Consider the following 19,595-nt stretch of genomic DNA (forward strand, 5'->3'; position numbering starts at 1 on the left):
GCGCGTTGATCCTCTTGGCGTCTTTGCCAAATAGCTGGGAAGCCGTGAGGATGGCTATGAGTAACTCTGTAGGGAAGAGTAAACTGAACTATGAAAACATCAGGGATTTGATTCTCAGTGAAGAGGTTCGCAGAAGAGATGCGGGTGAAGCCTCTTGTTCTGGTGCTGCTTTAAACCTCGAGACTCGGGGCAGAGGACAAAACATTTTATATATATAGAAAACATTTTATTGGCTTAAGCATCAAAGTGTCTCTGTTGATATCTCTAGCGAGTCACCCCTTGTTTTTTTATTTTGCAAGTACCCTAGACCAAGTCGAGGGCCAGGTAGTGAGGAACTGTATCAACCGCGACTAAATTTAACATCAAAATCTCCTTGAAAGAAAATTTAAGATATCCCACAAGAATCAAAAAGCCATTTTCTTAATTGGTTACAACAAATTGCATTAATATGAAGTCCCCATCACCTTTAGTTATGATAGTGGCGGGTGTAGTTGAAATAATTAATGTGGCCAATATTAGATAACTCATGCAAGCACTGTTCCAGCAAGAAATTGATACATCAATACATCATATCATATACAAAGCAATTAATATCCAGCGCCAATTTGTGGCTAAAGCTGGGTCACCAATTAATCAATTCTAGACAACTAAGAAGCAACTTTCTAGTTTTTCCACGATCATATCCCATGCCAGTGTAATAAAATAAAGTACTTCCTTTTCTTAGTAATTTTTTTTTTTTTTTACATGTCCGCCAAGATAAAGAAAAGTAAAAAAGAGATTCAAACTAATAGCACCTGCTTCATGAGGTATGGTTTTTCAGATGACTAAACTACCCTTAAAAGACTTCTTAATTAGTTTCATTTACACACTTCGCTCGCATTGACATTTGTCACATTTCCTCTTTCAAGAGATTTGGGCCACCTCCTAGATTTCAATGCTTTCCGCAACCTCATATGATTAGCCAGGACCTATACATCTAATCTTCATTAGGAAAACCATGTTTCCTACTAAAGCGGTATTGATTATTGAATTAAAGGATCTTACAAGTAATCGAATATATGAAACATATTATTTAACCCTCATGCATATGATTGGTTTTTGGAAAATATTTGAGATTGTACACGTCTTTTATTATAATTTTCATACAAATTGACGTAGCAATTCATAATTGATGAATTGGTTAAGGATACATAAACTATCATGCCATTTTGTAAAGAAATTTGTACTAAATGCTATTAAGTCACTCTTATTTTTATGGTACAATTGGGTTTACAATTTTAAAAATAGCGATTTTAAAATGTGTTTGTTTGAAAATGTAATTAAATGTTTGACAAAATTGCATTTTGGCTCTTAAAATTATAAATTAATATTTAAAATCTTAATCTTTTAAAAATAACTTCTTCTTCATGAAACATGAACTCTAACATATTGAGCTACACCCGAGAATATGCCAAATTGTCTTAAAAGATGTAAAATTGATAAGACAGAAAGATATGTACCGAAACATTATTAATCTCAAGAGTAATGCTGAACATGTCCTTTGCTCATATCCATGAGTCATGAGTCATGACTATTGTTTTCAGGACAAGAAAAGGGTGGTCCAGATTTTCCTGTGCACTTTTATTAGTTGGTGAGGCTTAAGGTCCAGAATTTACTATGTTCTCACCAAATAGTACTATCTTGTTTTTGTTTTTTTTGTTTTTTTTTTTTTATAAGGAAACTTTACATGGGAAAAGAATTGTTATTTGCGTTTGTTTTTGTTTTTGTTTTTTTTTTTTCACATTCTTCTTTCATACATGAGTTATAGTGCAGGTTTTACCGATATAATGGTTAATTTTTTTTTAAAATGTTATTTTGTGTTCAATAATGGATTTGAACTAATAATTTTTGCTTCATGAAGCGTGGTTCACAACCGATTGAGCTACTCATTAGAAACAATTTATTAACAGTTACATTAAAGGTAAATGATGAAATTTGTTATTTTACCGCTTATCCCCATATAAAATTTACACGGATTTAGGTTTTTTTTAAAAAGATGTAAATAAAATTTTAAAATTTTGTTTTTGAAAAAAGCAAACTAGGTATTGAAAAAGAATCATTTAATGTGTGATAATAATACTTGGGCAGACAACATGAAAGAGTGGAACCCACAAATAAAAGAGAGAAAAGCACACAAGCTGACAAGCGTCAGTCAAATTTATGGTGGGAGGGCATTCTAAGACGTGGCATTACTCCATCCTTAAACATACATACGATCATGCATTTAACCGTTGAAGTAGCTTCTTGAAAAACCATTCTCATGGTGGTTTCTATTTCCTCAATTGTGCACCTTACTTATTAAATATCTCACCTATTTCCCAGACTCTAGTACTCCTGAATCTTTCGAGTTCTGTTAATTACCCCTATTCAAGTTCAGTTTGATCCTTAATCTTAACCCAATCCCACTGACACACAGCATTCTTGTTGGCCAACCTATAATCTTCATCGGAAAAACCACCATGAATCCGGCTAAAGAGTTATTGAATACATCATTGCTTCTCTCCCTACTTGTTTTCCGATTTTGCATTTCCCTTGACACCATTTCCCCAAACCAGCCCGTTAAAGACGGTGACATCCTGGTTTCGAAAGGAAAAACCTTCGCACTTGGGTTTTTCAGCCCAGGAAACTCTGGCCGACGCTACATCGGAATATGGTATAACAAAGTTCCTCAACAAACCGTTGTGTGGGTGGCAAACAGAGACATCCCTCTCAATGATACCTCCGGAGTCCTCTCCATCAACGGCCATGGAAACCTCGTCCTTAACAGCCAAAACCGAAGCACCGCAATCTGGTCTACAAACGCTTCAATCTCAACCACAAACAATTCTATGGCTCAACTCTTAGATTCTGGGAATCTTGTTTTGGTTCTACGAGACAGCCAAAGGGTTACATGGCAGAGCTTCGACTATCCCAGCAATACTATGCTTCCGTTGATGAAACTTGGGCTGGACCGGCGGACCGGGCTCAGCCGATACCTAACATCTTGGAAGTCCGAAGATGACCCGGGAACCGGAAACTGCTCATACGAGATTGACCCAATTGGGTACCCACAATTGTTCCTAAACAAGGGCGCAACTCCATCGTGGCGGGCCGGACCATGGACCGGCCAAAGATGGAGCGGTGTACCCGAAATGACTCATAATTTTATTTTCAACGTCAGTTACGTGAATAATCAAGATGAGGTCACGATTGTGTATAGTGTAAATGACCCTACAGTTCTTACTAGAATGGTGTTGAATGAATCAGGAATCGTTGTTCGCTCCACGTGGCACGAGGTTAGATGGGTCGAGTTTTGGTCTGCTCCGAAAGAGACGTGCGATAAGTACGAAGAGTGCGGTCCAAATAGTTACTGCGACCCATACAATCCAGAAAAGTTTGAGTGCACATGCTTACCAGGGTTTGAACCCAATTCGACCCGTGATTGGTACTTGAGAGACGGGTTGGGCGGGTGTGTGAGGAGGCGGGGAGTATCCGCGTGCGGCAGTGGAGAAGGGTTTGTGAAGTTGGCACGTGTGAAGGTGCCGGATACTTCAATAGCACGTGCGGACATGAATCTGAGTTTGGAGGAGTGTAGGCAGGAGTGCTTGAGGAATTGTTCTTGTACGGCTTACACCAGTGCAGACGAGACAAGGGGAGGGATTGGGTGCTTGGCATGGCACGGGGACTTGGTGGACACTAGAGTCTACTCCAATGCAGGACAAGAATTATACATACGTGTGGATGCCGTTGTGCTAGGTAATTTTCCATTTTCATTACTTTTTCTTTCTCACTGTTTTTTGAATTGGAATTTTTTTTTTTTTTTGTCTAATTGAATTGGAAAATGTTATCTGAATGTCTATTTTATATATTTTTTTTTTCTGACTTGGATTCTAACCCATCAGCAACAAGTGGATTTTTGTAAGATTTTCTAAACTTGTATTGATGTATTCCTTATTTTTTTATGTCCTTATATGTCACACATGGCCCACCTGATCTTTGATACAATGAAGACCGTTTCATGCATTCCTCTTAGGATGAGGATCATGCTATTAGATTTCCTCAATTTTATTGAAATTTTGATAGCTTAAGAAAGAGGGACCACGGAGTTCACCTACTTCAAATAGTTTAAGATGCGGGATTCACTTGTTCAGGACAGTTTGGCCCGCAATCTCATCTGTTAGGCTGTTTGAATTTATGTAAAATTCGAAGAGCCTAATAATATGAGATCCCAATCATTCCCTTAAACCCATATTCCTTTCTTTCCCTTGAACCCATATTCCTTTCTTCCTCTCCCTTTTTTCTTGCAATTTTCATCAATATTTACCGGTTATGTTCAATTACCCTCTTTGATTTATGATGTCATTACAAATAATGTTTATGTTAAATTACCATTTATGCTAAAAATTTATAGGAATAAAAAAAAAAAGAAGTAAATTTAAGTATTTAATTAATATTGAACACTCTCCTTATGTGTGAGTTCAAACTCTTTTGTACTCAAAACAGTTGCTTTGATAGCATGTTAAATCACCATTTATCTTAAAAAACTTAAATCAATAAAAAAAATGTAATAATTTAATAATATTTTAACAGTTTCTTTCTTTTCTTTTCTTTTCTTTTCACTTTAGCTCAATATTCAAAGAAAAAAGGCCTTCTTAGGAGCAAGAAGATATTGGCAGTTCTTACAGTTTCTGTTGCTGTAATGTTGCTTCTTTTGGTCTCCATTGGATATTGGCTGGTAATGAAGAACAAGAGAGGTAAGTAAACTATTTTCACTATTTTATTTGAACCAGTTTTTATTTCTTTTTTCTATTCATCTATTTCTTTATTTCTAAGCCTGGTAATTAATGAATGCTGTCAAGGTGACTTTATGTTGTAAACCAATAATCAGATATTAAAAAATAATTAGTTTGGTAACTGAGGAGGCAAGAAAGAAAGTCAGAGTTTTTACTGCCATAATCAATCAATTACCAGAAGAACTATAAACCCAACTCATTTCATCCTATCAATGATAAAAATGGAAAATTATAAGGTAGAATTCTGCAGCTTGTTCTATTCCTCTGTTTCATTATTTTCTTTTAATGTATTTCTTTTTGTGTTGGAATTCATAATTGCACAAACATTACATCCTGAAATATTTGTAACTGCGTTTGATGACAGGAAGAGGGAGCAGGGAAAGCAAAAATATGTTTAGTCTTACCTCAAGTTCAACATACCTTCAAGAATCTCCAAGTAGTATAAGGGAGCTCAATGAGAGTACAAGAAGTTCAGATTTACCATTCTTTGATCTAAGTATCATAGTTGCAGCCACAGATAATTTCTCTGATGCTAACAAGCTTGGAGAAGGAGGTTTTGGCTCAGTTTATAAGGTACTACCCTCCCTGAAAGAGTTTCAAAATTTGCATAATTTCAATTCATGTGTTTTAATGCACCAAATTTTATCCTTGATGTTTCCATGCATCATAACCGAAAGAAATTTGTACTTTACTTTCAGGGTCTCTTAGATAATCAGAAGGAAATTGCAGTAAAAAGACTTTCAAAGTATTCCGGACAAGGAGTTGAAGAATTCAAAAATGAAGTTACAATAATTGCTAAACTCCAACATAGGAACCTTGTGAGGATTCTAGGTTATTGTGTTCATCGAGAAGAGAAGATGTTAATCTACGAGTACTTGCCAAACAAAAGCTTGGACTTTTTCATTTTTCGTATGTCTACTTTTCACATAAACTTCTTGCAAAATGGTCTCCCATTACAAACATAAGCATATATTCTAAGTTCTTATTATCTCTTCATTCAGATGAAACAAAAAGGTCATTGATAGACTGGGGACGACGCTTCGAAATTATTTGTGGGGTTGCTCGAGGGCTCTTATATCTTCATCAAGACTCAAGATTAAGAATTATTCATAGAGACTTAAAGGCTAGCAATGTTCTACTTGACAATGCATTAAATCCAAAAATTGCAGATTTTGGTATGGCTAGAATCGTTGGAAGGGACCAAATTGAAGCAAATACAAATCGCGTCGTTGGAACATAGTAAGTGTTACAAAATAAAGATATGTTATAGACTTCATGTTATTAGGTGACTTCCATTCTTATGTCTTAAAAGTACAAATTCAAAGGGTTTAAAAAGACTTTGTAATTCTTTTTTCTATTGTGTTTGTAGAAAGTTTATGCGCTATATTAATGCCCAAACATAGAGCTATCTTTGATAATTTCATTTTGTTACTGCAGTGGTTATATGTCACCGGAGTATGCAATGCAGGGGCAATTTTCAGTGAAGTCTGATGTATATAGCTTTGGAGTTTTGTTGCTGGAGATCATTACTGGCAAAAAGAATAGTGCTTATTATAATGATGGTCCCTCCTCAAATTTGATTGGGCATGTAAGAACACATGCAAATAATGGCTTATCAAATTAGTGTAATGTTGTTTTAACCTAATATGATGATTACTTTGTTTGTAGGTTTGGGACCTATGGAGAGAAGATAAAGCCATGGAAATGGTTGATTCATCACTGGGTGAGCAATATGCTAAGGAAATTTTGAGATGTATTCAAATTGGGCTTTTGTGTGTGCAAGAACATGCAAAAGATAGGCCGACCATGTCAGCGGTTGTTTTCATGTTGGGTAATGACACAACTCTTGCTTATCCAAAACAACCTGCATTTATCCTGAAGAGCACTTACAATAGTAGAGATAGATCAATTAGTGAAGGAGCTAATTCTGTAAATGAAGTAACAATTACTATGATTAATGCTCGCTAACCATATATAGGCTGTTAGGTTCAGTGCACCAATATGTTATTACAGCATATGATTAACTTTATATTGATATTTTTCTTGTATGAATATAGAATAATATAAGATCATTACCAAGAGAACTTGAACTTCAAAACTAGTTCAAAACAAGATTAACAATAAGGGTGGAGGAACAACATGGAAAACATTGGGTCTTAAAAATCCTTTGTAGACTGTGGACCTTTTTGGATATGTTGTGTGGGCAAAGCAATCAATGTTAAGAATTGGAATGGAAGTTTAAATATGTATAACACCGTCAAGTTTGTTCTTTTGATGTCATTAACCAAAATTTGAACCAATACTAATTGCTTCTTGATAAATTTTATTTGCTCTATGCACAAACAAACCAAGCTTTCCTTGTTTTCTAAAAACCAGCAAGCATTCAGCCTGGCAAAGTTGGGGGAGTTGGGTAAAAAGAAAAATCTGGGCAATGCCAATGTTCCAATGTATTATTATATAAGAGTAATAATACATATCACACCGCTATCTTACTATATGTGGTATACCAATTCACTATTGATTTTTTATTTTTTATTTTTTAACAATGATTATCTAAAGGTGGATTGGCAATGTCATGTCACCATTGTAAGATAATGGTGGGATACTGATGTGGTATATAGAAATCTAGCAAATCAATGTTCGATGCTCTCGTCAAAACTTGTAACTAATCAAAATGGGGATGATTCTCGAAATTTTAAATATTTGCATGCACTAAATCTAACAAATCAATGTTCGGTGCTCTCGTCAAAACTTTTAATATTTGCATGCACTAGCACACTATGAATAATCAACTACACATGGATGGATATGGTACAAAACATTCTAAATAATGATTTTCTTTTCTTTCAAACAACCTTCTAGTCTCTCAGGAAGAATAGGATTAATGAGCTTCATGTATCATTCCTAATGCTTGGTAACACAATAGGAGTATCAGGCTATCAGCCCAGCTTTTTCACAGGTGTTATTCAAATGAACATTTATCAAGGCTAGGACTGGCTCATTTAGATTGAATTGAAAAGGTAAATAAAAATAATAAAAACCTATCGATGAATGCACCTTCATTCTTTCCAATATATCCCGTTATTGGTAAATGGTCAGACCATGATGTAGCCCGTCATTTGAACATAGTCAATTCACTAAGTAAACCATGTCACCATAGAAAAATATCCAAATGATCTTTGATTCTATGAAGGTAAATGCCGGATTAATGAAATTGCTAGCAATTATGGGATCTAATTTTCAATAGATCTCAGAATAGAGTAATGCTATATACCAATCCACCAATATCTCACTAACACGGCATTGCCAATTCACCACATTTTTTTTTTCTTGTAACCAAGTGCTGATTTAAGGGTGAATTGACAATGCTACATCAGTATATTGGAATAGTAGTATGGTATATAACATTACTCAATCTAATGTGATCTATTACACCAATTTCAAAGTGTATAATTGTAAAAGGCTTCAAAGCCACAATTAGCTTGGGAAAAAAAAAAAAAAAGAGAGAGAGAAAGCCACAATAAAGATTTCGGCATTGATCTATTAATTTGTTACAATTTTTAAGAGAAAATGACCATTATGTAACTGCCTGAGTGCCAAAACAAAAATGCAGAGATATCATAGGAAGTTGTGTCCGATGATGAGTTCACCATTGGATGCGTCAAAAGATGCTTCAATCACAGTAGAAAGATATTCACCCATATTTCTTGATTCATGGACCCCAACTGCAACAGGTTGCCCTAGAAGCTTTACTCCTTGCTTCCAATATCTCTTATCTGAATCAATATATCACATCAGATATGCAAGCAAGAGAGTCGCTTACTTACTGAAGGTTGTTTAACAAAGATATAGCAGAAAACGGCAAGTATCAAGTTACCATTAAACCACTTCTACATTGAATTAAGTAGTACCTGGCCCTGTAGATAACACAATGGAATTCTCTGAATCCATCACCCAATCAATCCATAATGCAAAGCCATGGCAAATCCCAGGCTCTATAAAATCAACCTGCAACAAGCATTTTCAACAATCAATTAAAAAAGACAGTATATACTCTCATCAAGCAGTAGTTTTCAACAAAAATAATATAGTTGATTATTTGTGTAAAGTACCTATTCGACTCTTATTAGCGATGCGCAAAACAAAACTACAGCCATTTTGACTGCCATAAAGTGAATTCAAAATGTAACAGAATTTTCTAATGGGAAAGCATGGCAAATTCAGTAGTTTTTAGTCTAGGGATGTTACATAATGACCAAAAGTTTTGCTGATCTGATGTACATGAGCTCAATAACTAGTTCAATCAGTAGGCTAGGTCATGCCTAGATGGGCGTTGGAGCTCCTGGAAAGAAGGTTTAATGAGGTGCATTTGGCGAGAAAGGAATGCTCGAAGTTTCAATGATTGCGAGAAGACAAGCATGAACCTATAACTTTGTTTCCTTATATCCCTCAATGAGTGGAGATCTCTATTAACGCCTTTCTTGTTGTTTCTAATTTTGTAGATTTTTGTGCTCTCTTTCCTTGTTCTTGATCTTGCTGGGTGTTTTTCTCTTGTATATATCCTGTGTACTAGATTGCACGCCTTGCGCTTTTTAATAAATTTGCTTTACTTATAATTTTTTTAAAAAAAAAAAAAAAAAAAAAAAAAAAACTGATGCCATAATGCAAAACGTGCAATACCACATGTACTTTTCAAATGAATTAAAGAAAATATAAACCAGTATAAAACAATTAAAACATGTTTACAGAGCTGAGCAGGAACTATTTGTTCCTAAGATTAGCTAGCAGATGACCAAATTCTTACAGGTATATATCCAAGACTAATACCACTCTGTTAGAAAGTGCAATTGGAATACCTGGGCTTTTCCATAACATGGTCTTATTGGTTTTGAAAAATCAAACTCCATGATTGTAAATATCTCACTGAGTTCCTGAAACGTTTTTCATGCAGCACCATCAGTGTCAGTAATAACATTTTCATCCAGAAGGAAATTGTGTTTCCTTCCATCTCAGAAATATTCTCTTCGTAAAATATGAATTCTATATACATTCACTACCTTAATTTCCCCACACTGCCAGATATAAAAAGGCAAACAGGGACCTTCTTCTGGTGCAGGCAATTCACCACATGCCCCTAATGTAGTATTTACAATCGAATGGTCGAAACCTTCAATCTTACTCAAGCAACGCCGACTGCTCCAGAGATCCTGAACAAAAGTTTTCAAATCCCATAATCTACACAAAATAATCAGCTAATGGGTTCAAACAAATAAGATACAATGAGACAAGTACAGCACTAACTTACAGGGAGAGACATTGCACAAGCCTTCAGTATTCCTTTACAAGGCATTATTAGTACATCTTCTGAGAGAACAGGATCAAGTACGGTCCTTTCCTTCCTTAAAGCCAAACCAAAACAAAAAGGAATTAAAAGACCAAAAAAAAAAAAAGTAAATGTGCAATATCGGAACTATCAATGGACTTCCTTCATTTAAACACTTCCAACAATGCACTGGGCTCATTTGGACAAAGCAAATATTTACATACACAAAATATCTTGAAAACATCATAGGCTCACCAGAATTATACCTAATAATATTTTACAAATTCACCTAATAATAAGTCCTAATAAGGACATTAAGCTATTCATGAGTTGACCACAAAATATACACCTCTTACAACTCTAAAGTTTGAGAGATAATAGTTGATGCCAGAACTAGAATTATATTGAGGGTCTATCTAAACTAAAATTAAACATTTTGATACACAACTGTGATCATAAGATCGATGCAAATAGAGGTCAGTATCGTTGATGCTTCAGGAGAAAGCATATACTCGAACTACTAAAGTTTTTTGGGAGGAAATTGCTGATGGCCTCAATCACCAATCGAGTGTCAACAGATGTGCGCCTAATCTACATCCAATCAGTGCAAAGTACACAACAACATAGTCCCAAACCCAAAGGTTCCCAGTTGGCATAAGTTTGGCACATCTTAAATATGTTAACTGGCTTATTGAATGCTACTATTTGACACAAACTGTAGATCTTAGCTGTCAGAACAGGTTTTTAGGCTTGTTAATTTTTCAATAGAGTATAACTTCTATAAAGACCTGGCACAAAAGAAGTCTTTTGTGCCCTCTAATAATAGCTTGTCACATCATATTGGAACACCAAAACACTTCAGGCTGAAAACACCCAATCACGCCAAACCCATCAACCAAAAATCTTGAAGTTTTTTTCATATTCTTTAGAGCCCAATCTGATTGAAGCCTAGCTTGCAATTTTTAAGCTAAACCATTGAATAAAACTGTTATTTTGAGTAGTGGGCTTCGATTTTCGGTTGTTATTGGCCAAAACTTGGAGAAGGGGATTGAGCTTTGGGTTTCGGGTAAATGATGGTTGAAGAATTTTCGGTGGCTTGGGTGTTTTATACGTTTGATGGGTTATGGTTGATTTTTGAGAAATACAATGGTTGTTGATGCTAGAGTAGCCCATTGAGGAGGAGGGTGATTTTTCGGGATTATGGGCGGCTGGGTAGCCGAGCGAGGAGGAAGATTTTGTTTGTGGGTTTTGTTGTATTTTGATTGTTGGCAGATGAGGAGGATATTGGGGGTTTGAAGTTACTGTGTTGTGGTCGTGGTCTGGTTTAATAACGGATGATTTTGTGTTTTTTCTTGGAGATTAGTTTTCTTTTTGGGTTGTTGCATTGATTCTTAGCCGACAAGGAGGAGGTTTGGGTCATGGGTTTGGTGTGAATGGGTGTTTTCAGCATAAAGTGTTTTGATGTTCCACAAAAACCTCTTTATGCCTGGTCCTTATAGAAGCTAAACTCTTTTCAATATCTAGTGTAAAATGAGCCATATACTGATGCCTTGGAAATGCAATTTATCAAAAAGATACATGAAGAAATGTATATAAGGTAAAATTACGGTTTACATTAATAATAATGACAATTGAATCACTGGCCATATCCAGTTAAACTCTTTGGTCCTTAATTCATCATGACTGGTCATTGTTAAGATAGAATATAACATAGAAATATAGATGGACACATTACTTTACAATGTTCAGGGCCAAATAAAGTAGGCGTGTTTACAAGATCCAAAGAAGTGTTGCTAACATGTAGAGATTCTAAGCTATGTTTATAAGAGTCACACCGACTGCCACCAGGATCCACATTTTGTCTTGTAGATATTCATTAAAGGATAAAATACAGCAAGATCAAATAACAATTGGATTTACCAAAACCGCAGGTTCTGCCAAGGAAGCATGCCATCATTTCCATAATAGAATGGTTCTCCAATCAACAGATCAACCTACAGATAAAGCACATAATAACAAATTGGTTATATTCAAATTGTAATTCGTTAATGCTAGCTTGGAGAATATATTTAATTAAAACAACAAATTTCAAAGAAAAGTGGAAAATTGTCATAATGCTCAACCAAACATCTACTTCTACTCTAAATAATATTCAACTGGATATGACCACATGGTTCAGCTACTATAACTTCGGCATCTCAAACCACCTGTTCGGTCCCAGATGTGAGAAAAAAGAAAAAGGAAAAAAAAGAGTAAAATTTCAAAAGCAAGTTATGGAGGAATCTTAGCTAAATTAGGATGGAATAACCTTTTTCTGATGCGTATCATGCATAGTCAAATGTGTTTTCCTCTTTTCAAGAACTTCTACACGATCCATTGAAAAACCATTTGCATCTGCAACAGCTTGCAAATATTGGGCACCCTTGTCTCGCAGCCCCGGAAACAATGATATTACATGTGATGTTCTTGAAAGATGTGCAACGAGAAGAGTTAAGAAAAGACTATCATCCGCAACAACACATAGTGAGTTAACTCTTTCCTGCAACTGTAGAGAGTACCTCTTATTTAAAATAAGTAAAAGATGTGGACAAATAGAATGAGGTTGATAAAAAGTTTGTGTATAAGAGCATGCATGTCAGAAAGAGAGAGAGAGAGAGAGAGGTTACAGCATTTCTCATGGATTTCAACATGGAATCCCTCCATTCACTGTCTCCATAAATTGCTATTCTTTCTGGCGATAGTATGAGCTGCGAATCCCCAGTGTCGAGGCTATCCTGCATAACCTCAATTCTTGGGGCTTGGGTCTTAAGATTATAAGAGATGCTAGTTTCAGTATGAACAGCGTGCAAATGAACCTCTTCGTCCTTGGAAATGGATGTACCTTGGCCTGGAACAAACCAAACACACTGTTTCCAGTGGTCACACCAATGCCTGGCACCTGGTGAAGCATCAAACCAAAGCATGAACTACAAAGTTTTTCTGAAGAACTCATCTGTTAGTTGAAAGCCCTAGGTATATTTCTGAAATTCTTAAGGGTGAATCTGAAAGCAGCATCAGGCATGAAACAATGCCATACAATTTAACTAGTGAGATAAACATTCTTGAGCATGTTCTAACAGAAAAGCTAGCTATTAGCTTATCATCAACATGGTTACTGAAAGACCTGGATATTGGATGCAACAAACATTTGGTAAAGATTGGTAAACAGGTATTTCAGCAAAATTTATTTTACAGGTACTATATTTCATATAAAAATTACAAACCTATACAGTAAATATTCATTAAGATCCTCTATGTCACTTAAAAATACACTACGTTATCAAGTTGCCTAACTTCCTAAGCACAGTAAGTGCGTCACTACAGCGGAAAGTAGAATGAAAATTATCACCACTCACAAGGGAATCCTATATATAACCACCTGAGTCTTTGGTTGAGTTTATCCATGCAGGGGCAGTAGAATAAAAGAAGTTCCCTTCACAGTCAAGCTGAAGTCTCCACCTGAATACATGCAAAGATACACACACAGAGGTGTCAGAACCATCCTGAAAGAATACAATTACAGGAAATTAATATTGCAACACAGATGTGATTACCATGAAACTATAGCGTTAACTCTTCCATCATTAGTTGCCTTTATGTGCAGCTCAGTTTCTCGATGACTGTCTGGCCGTTTCCAAAAATCAAATTCAAAAATTTTGAAGGGTTCTGACAGCTGGATGAATCTTAATTTGAGTAGGTATTAAAACACTAGTAATTTTCAAGGATGGATTGTTGAAGAGTAATTAATATCATTACCAGCTTTATTTCTTCTTTTATTGCATCACAATGCATGGCATATTGCTGGGGGTTGGCATGTAAAATACCATCCAACCCACTTGGAATAAGATGGATGCCATCACATGCTTCAGCTTCATTATTTCGTAAATCATGCAGCTTCCACAAAAATGAGCTTTCAACCAGCTGAGGGAGGAGGGCAAGAAGAGAAGGGGAAAAATAATCAACCCGGGTTAGCCTGGAAATGATTAAATGAATCCCATCTCAACCTAGAAAAAAAGAAAATATATATAAATAAATAAACTTAACACCTATTTACTACTATCTTCATTTTTACTTATTAAAAAAAAAAGCATATAGCATAATAGTTTACTACCAATAAGTGAAATAAAATTACATATGTTAAGTAGCTAGTAACACAAAAGTTTAAGGGAAGAACCATAAGATCAATAAGTACAATTACTTATAAATAAATAAAAAATTAAAAAAAGGAGGATAAGAATAGAAACTCAGAAGAAAGACACAAACATAGTGGCCAATTTTCGGAGGAGAAGCAAGTTGCATCTCATAACACAAACAAACTTTAGGGTGGCTAGAAAGCATTTTAGAAACATTGGCACTTTATACCATCCTTCAGTATAGTTAATGCAAAAGGCTAGGATCACTCTTAGAGGACAAATGCAATACCCGAACATGCATATCATAAGCACATAACATGTAAACTCTTATTTATTTAGAAGATAAGAAAACAGAAAGAACAAAAGGTAAAATTATATGCCAAACCAATTTTACTTATCAAAAAAAAAATTATATGCCAAACCAATTTCACAATTGAGAACATAACAAAGAAAAGTAAAGGGGATCTGTGAACACCTGACCATAAGTAGTTGCTCGATATGGGACCGTTTGTGGATTTTGCACCAACAGCGTGTCATGAGCATGTTGTAGAGTTGGTATTAGCCCCTCACCCAGTAATTCAGAGTCTAGTATCTCACTAACCTGCAATTATAGATTGCAAGACACAATAAACCAAGGAACCAACCAAAGTAGTCCGTGCTCAAATCGGCAACATTCTAATGAAATCCAAGAATCCATCTTTATACAACCAACTGTGGCTTGTGGTGATGGATCCCTTATTCATCAATGGCCTTCATCTCATTTTAAATAAAGGATATTTTAAACTTTTCAGCCTAAAAAGCTACATCAAAACAGAATAGGAAATTTTCAGCTTACACTTCCACAAGACATCCAAAAACAGAGTATTTTAGTTTCTTTATGATTAAAACTACGGGAAAATACACTTAATCCCCATGAACTAACAACTCTTTCGCAATTACCCCACCAAACTACCATTTGTGACACTTGACCCCTTCCAACTACCATATAAATGCAAAGATCCCCCTTCATTAGTTGTGGGTGTTAAATCCAATAGAAAACTGAGTATGTGACATGCATGAGCTCATTTTTTTACCAGAAATAACATAAATGCCCTACGCTAGCCATATCTCTGCTATTACTCCAAAAATGCTAGTCAATTTTGAGCTTCCTTAAAATGACTTATAAAGCTTAGTCTCAACTACTAAGGAACCAATGTGAGACTTACCACTATGAGTGTCTTTATAAACTATCAATTCTATGTGAGCTACTCATCTTCCCAATATTGGACTGGGGTGTTACAATCTCTCTCATCCCCTTAAATCCTTAATGTTCTCGTCAGTGCCACATCATGCAATACTCCAATACTGCATGGTGTTAGTAGGTTGTTCTTATACAATTTGTAACAATTTAGGAAAAGTGCTAGCCATATCTGCACTATCACTCCTAAATGACTAGTCAATTTGAAACTTTCTTAGAATCACTATAAAGTTCAATCTCAACTAATAAAGAACCAATGTAAGACTAGCACCTATGAGTGTCTTTATAAACCACCCGTTCTATGTGAGCTACTCATCTTCTCAATATAAAACTAGAGTATTACATTTGGCCACCCACATTGTATGATTCAGCCACCCTCAAATCGCTTGAGGGTGACTAAGCCACCCCTAAGCAATTTCAAGGGTGGCTTGGCCACTCCCACAAGCGATGGTTTGGCCACCCCCTATGGGTGGTTTGGCCACTCCCAAACCACTTGGGGGTGGCCAAGCTACCCTTACAGGGTTTCGGGTGTTACTTAGTCACCCCTACAGGGTTTCGGGTGCGACTTAGCTACCCCAAAGGGGATTTGGCCACCCTGAAATTACTTAGTGGTGGCCGAGCCACCCTAAAATTCATGGGTGGTTGGGCCACCTCCAAATCACCTAGGGCGGTCTGGCAACCAACCTCAGGTGTTTTGGGGTAGCCAAACCACCCCAAAAGTGTTTTGGCATAGCTTGACCGCCCCCAAGGGTGGCTCTACCACCCCCAATGGATGCTTCACCACCGCTTAGGGTGGCAACTATTTTAAATTTTTTATTTTTTTTGCTTTTTTTAACTTAAAAGGGTATTTATATAAATTCACTGTTTAAACTCAAGGTATTTTCATCATTTCAGGTTAAAAATGAGCAAGTACGTGTCACATGCTCATATTTCCATATGATATAATGCCATCAACTAATGGAGGGGCTCTTTACATCTAAATGGTAGCTGGAGTGGTCAAATGTCGCAATGGTAGTTTAGGGATAAGTGCAAAAGAGGACTATTCAAGGGAGTAAATGTATTTTCTCCTTAAAACTATCACATACTAGTTGTTTTAGTATTCATCTGGTTTTAACTCTTTTGTGCGATTTGAAAAAAAGAGTAGTTTCAAAACGCAGTCAAGTGAAACGTGTTCCCAAAAAATAAATTTTTACACATTTTCAACCCCTATTTTTTTTTTTCCCCCAACAAACTCTCAAACCGGACATTTTTCACAATGTTGTTTAAAAACGGACATTTGCCCCTACGAAATAGCGAGACGCACTCTTACTATTGCAGAATGGTTTTCAACATTATCTGTAGCTTCTAAAGTGAAGGATCAAACTCGAAGAAAATAACAAAATAAATGGCTACTCACTAGAATATCTGCGGGCGAAGGGATATCCACGCCTACTTTGAGTTCATCGGAGCGATTGTTGATAACCTTTATCTTGCTTCCCATGCCATTTAGGCACAGAACTTTGCGCATCAACTTCACCATTGGCAGGTACGACTCACATGCCGTTACGATCCCCTCAGTTCCACGACGTGTCGTTGAGTCCCCGGAGCCCATTGCCCGTGCTGCCATCATCGATAGCAGCCCAGTTCCCGCACTGCGCAGTCATTGTACCATAAGCATAACACACACACACACATATATATATATAGAGAGAGAGAGAGAGAGAGTGAGAGAGAAAGGGTGGGCCAATGAGAAAATGGTAGGACATACCCGATATCGAGGACGTGACAAGGTTTCGACACCGTCTTGTCGATGGCTTGGCGGAAGGCTGTGTTTCTTGGAGAGTCATTGAGCATGTCTAAATACGACGTCGTAGCCAAGAGGGGTTTTTGGGGATATTCTGGCATTTGTCCTTCTTGGTCTTGTTCGTCGATGACGACCCATTCTGAGTTGCCGGTGAGTGGGTCGACTTTGAGCTGGAAGACGCGCTGGGTCGACCCAGAGCTCATGGCTCGGCTGCCTGTTCCCTTGAAGCGAGCCAGCGATCGAGGGGTCAGGGACATGATGGGGGGCTGCTGAACGACGGCGTTTGTACTGACTCCGGGTTCAATCTCCCAATCTGATATGAAAATCTGCCTGCTAAAAAAAAAAACATTATTAGTAGTAACATTAAATTTTTTTAATTATTCGGTACAATATATTTTTATTATTTTATTTAAATATTATTTTTTAAAGATTTTTTTATTCATTTTTTAACTTTTATATTTTTAAATATTTGTATTTTTTTAGCGGTAATTTTTTGTATATTTATCTTTTTTTTTTTTTTTTTGATATGTCCACACAAAAAGGTAGAAAGGGATTTGAATTAACAACTTCTACTTCATAAAACATAATCTCTAACCAATTGAGTTACCCATTAAAAATATATTTATTTTATTTTAACGGTAATATTTTTAAAAATTTAGGACCGAACTCAAAATGGAGAAGAGAAAATGGTGCTCTTCATAAATGGTTCTCTACAGAAATGGTACTAAGCAAAATGGGTGAAAAAATGCAAAGAAAATAGAGGAGAAAGGCATGTGTGAAATTTAAAAAAAAAAAAAAAAAAGTGGAGAGAAAAAAGTTTTTAAGCATTGTTTATATATTTGGTGAGTGAAGTTAGTATTGTTCCCTCACTATTTTTTTTTTTTTTTTCCAGTAAAATAGGGAGGATGTTGAGGAGGGATTTAGAGCTTTTTCACCAAATTGGTTCACTAAAAGAACCAAAAAATGGTTTTGGTAAGCCTGCTAATAATGCCCTAAGTTGCATTAAAAAAATAGTTAAATGCGGTTTTGGTACATGTGGTTAGGGCCATTATCAAATGACCGCCTCAATTTTCAAAAGTGCCACAAGTGGTACATGCCGTTAAGCGAAATACTTGCATGGTACTTCCATTCATGTTTCGTCTACTTTTTTAACAGAGTTTCACATCACTATTCGTTAAAACGCAACACGTGTCACTTGAAAGACAAGTCACTATATCACAAAAGATACTTGTGGTATTTTTGCCACCTCAGATGCCAAAATAATAAAAAAAAAATTGCCGCATCATATGCTAGTACAATTAAAAAAAAAAAAACCTAAACTTATATTAAAACATTAAAAAATTGAAAAACTTAAATAAAAACAAACAAAAAAACAAAATTCTTAACAAAACCAAGTGGCTTCATCCACTAGGCCAATCGATTTGGGAGTGGCTGAATCACTCCCATGGCCCTTGAAGAATGAGTTTATTTATATGAGGTGTTGTGCACGCATACTAAATCTTATTGTAACTAAAAATTTGAAAGAGGTTAGTAACTCCGTTGTTTTTCAATAAATTTTGGTTCAACGGGTTGATTAAGATGATGGGTTTTATGAAATTTTGGTTCAAAAGGTTGAAATCAGATTTCATGGGTTTAACTAAATTTTGGTTTTGAAGCTTTGCTGAATTTTTGTTTAATTTCCTGTAAAAATTTGGAATTTTTTTTTAATTAAATTGGCTTGACTGAGCGTGTGTGTATATAGACGTTGTAGTGAATTGGGGTTTCCTGCTGATGTGTGTCGCTTTCTTTTATTTAATCTACTTCTGGGTTTGACGTTGGTTTTGTCTCTGTGTTACACAGTTTAAGTGTATGTTGTTTTGTGTGAGTGAATGAGTTCTCTTTCAAAGATAAATATATGAATGCTTCAATGTTTCATTTTTTTTTTCTTAGACTTGTAGGATTCCTATCTTGTAGTGATTGTCTTTCTTATCTTGCTTTTCATGGCATTCATTCTACTTGATTTTTTATTTCATCATTGCAAATGAGGCTACTCTCTAAACTGCATATTAAACGGACATTTGCTCAGAACCAAACATCTTGAGTTAGAGTATGTTGTAACCTTAAACAGACATTTGCACTCGGACCCTATTGCATTGAAGAGACAAATGCTGCATTGTATTCAGCAAGAGATTAGTGATTTTGTTATTTGCATTATCTTTCTATTTGTTATTCTCTAGAATGAAGCATTATTGCTATTTGCTCAGAACAAAAAATATAATTGTTATTTTTT

The 19,595-nt window shown here is 35.8% G+C and overlaps 2 protein-coding genes across 3 annotated transcripts; one reads left to right on the forward strand and one right to left on the reverse strand.

Annotated features, from left to right (window-relative positions):
- The first annotated feature begins 2,227 nt into the window (after positions 1-2,227).
- On the forward strand, positions 2,228-6,888 carry LOC132176223 (G-type lectin S-receptor-like serine/threonine-protein kinase RKS1). 2 transcript variants are annotated; one of them, XM_059588367.1, is made up of 7 exons: positions 2,229-3,774; positions 4,644-4,772; positions 5,176-5,384; positions 5,510-5,720; positions 5,813-6,050; positions 6,249-6,399; positions 6,480-6,868. In XM_059588367.1, exons 1-7 carry the CDS (start codon positions 2,499-2,501, stop codon positions 6,777-6,779), a joined length of 2,514 nt encoding a protein of 837 aa, XP_059444350.1. In that variant the 5' UTR covers positions 2,229-2,498; the 3' UTR covers positions 6,780-6,868. The 2 variants fall into 2 exon arrangements, with proteins under 2 accessions (XP_059444351.1, XP_059444350.1); XM_059588368.1 differs by lacking the exon at positions 4,644-4,772 and having other exon boundaries at positions 2,228-3,774; positions 6,480-6,888.
- A 1,429-nt stretch (positions 6,889-8,317) lies between these two features.
- Positions 8,318-17,634, reverse strand: LOC132176192 (protein arginine N-methyltransferase 1.6). The gene is made up of 14 exons (XM_059588328.1): positions 17,291-17,634; positions 16,940-17,174; positions 14,782-14,907; positions 13,930-14,094; positions 13,728-13,846; positions 13,553-13,632; positions 12,801-13,072; positions 12,443-12,679; positions 12,055-12,128; positions 10,117-10,210; positions 9,869-10,018; positions 9,668-9,742; positions 8,723-8,819; positions 8,318-8,587 (listed from the first exon to the last, which is right to left on the reverse strand). The coding sequence occupies exons 1-14, from the start codon at positions 17,581-17,583 to the stop codon at positions 8,430-8,432; spliced, it is 2,175 nt and encodes a 724-aa protein (XP_059444311.1). The 5' UTR covers positions 17,584-17,634; the 3' UTR covers positions 8,318-8,429.
- Positions 17,635-19,595: the final 1,961 nt, after the last annotated feature.

The sequence above is a fragment of the Corylus avellana genome, chromosome ca3, assembly GCF_901000735.1.
Source record: "Corylus avellana chromosome ca3, CavTom2PMs-1.0".
NCBI classification, from domain to species: domain Eukaryota; kingdom Viridiplantae; phylum Streptophyta; class Magnoliopsida; order Fagales; family Betulaceae; genus Corylus; species Corylus avellana.

What these genes read in the sequence shown, in the direction of transcription:
- LOC132176223 (XM_059588367.1), top strand. Translation starts at nt 2,499, where the DNA reads ATGAATCCGGCTAAAGAGTTATTGAATACATCATTGCTTCTCTCCCTA. An exon ending in GGTAATGAAGAACAAGAGAG is followed by an intron (nt 4,773 to 5,175) that starts GTAAGTAAACTA and finishes GTTTGATGACAG; the next exon opens with GAAGAGGGAGCAGGGAAAGC. An exon ending in AATCGCGTCGTTGGAACATA is followed by an intron (nt 6,051 to 6,248) that starts GTAAGTGTTACA and finishes TTGTTACTGCAG; the next exon opens with TGGTTATATGTCACCGGAGT.
- LOC132176192 (XM_059588328.1), bottom strand. Translation starts at nt 17,583, where the DNA reads ATGTCCCTGACCCCTCGATCGCTGGCTCGCTTCAAGGGAACAGGCAGC. An exon ending in TAAAAGAAGAAATAAAGCTG is followed by an intron (nt 13,847 to 13,929) that starts GTAATGATATTA and finishes AGATTCATCCAG; the next exon opens with CTGTCAGAACCCTTCAAAAT. An exon ending in CATGTTATGGAAAAGCCCAG is followed by an intron (nt 8,820 to 9,667) that starts GTATTCCAATTG and finishes TGCTTGTTGCAG; the next exon opens with GTTGATTTTATAGAGCCTGG.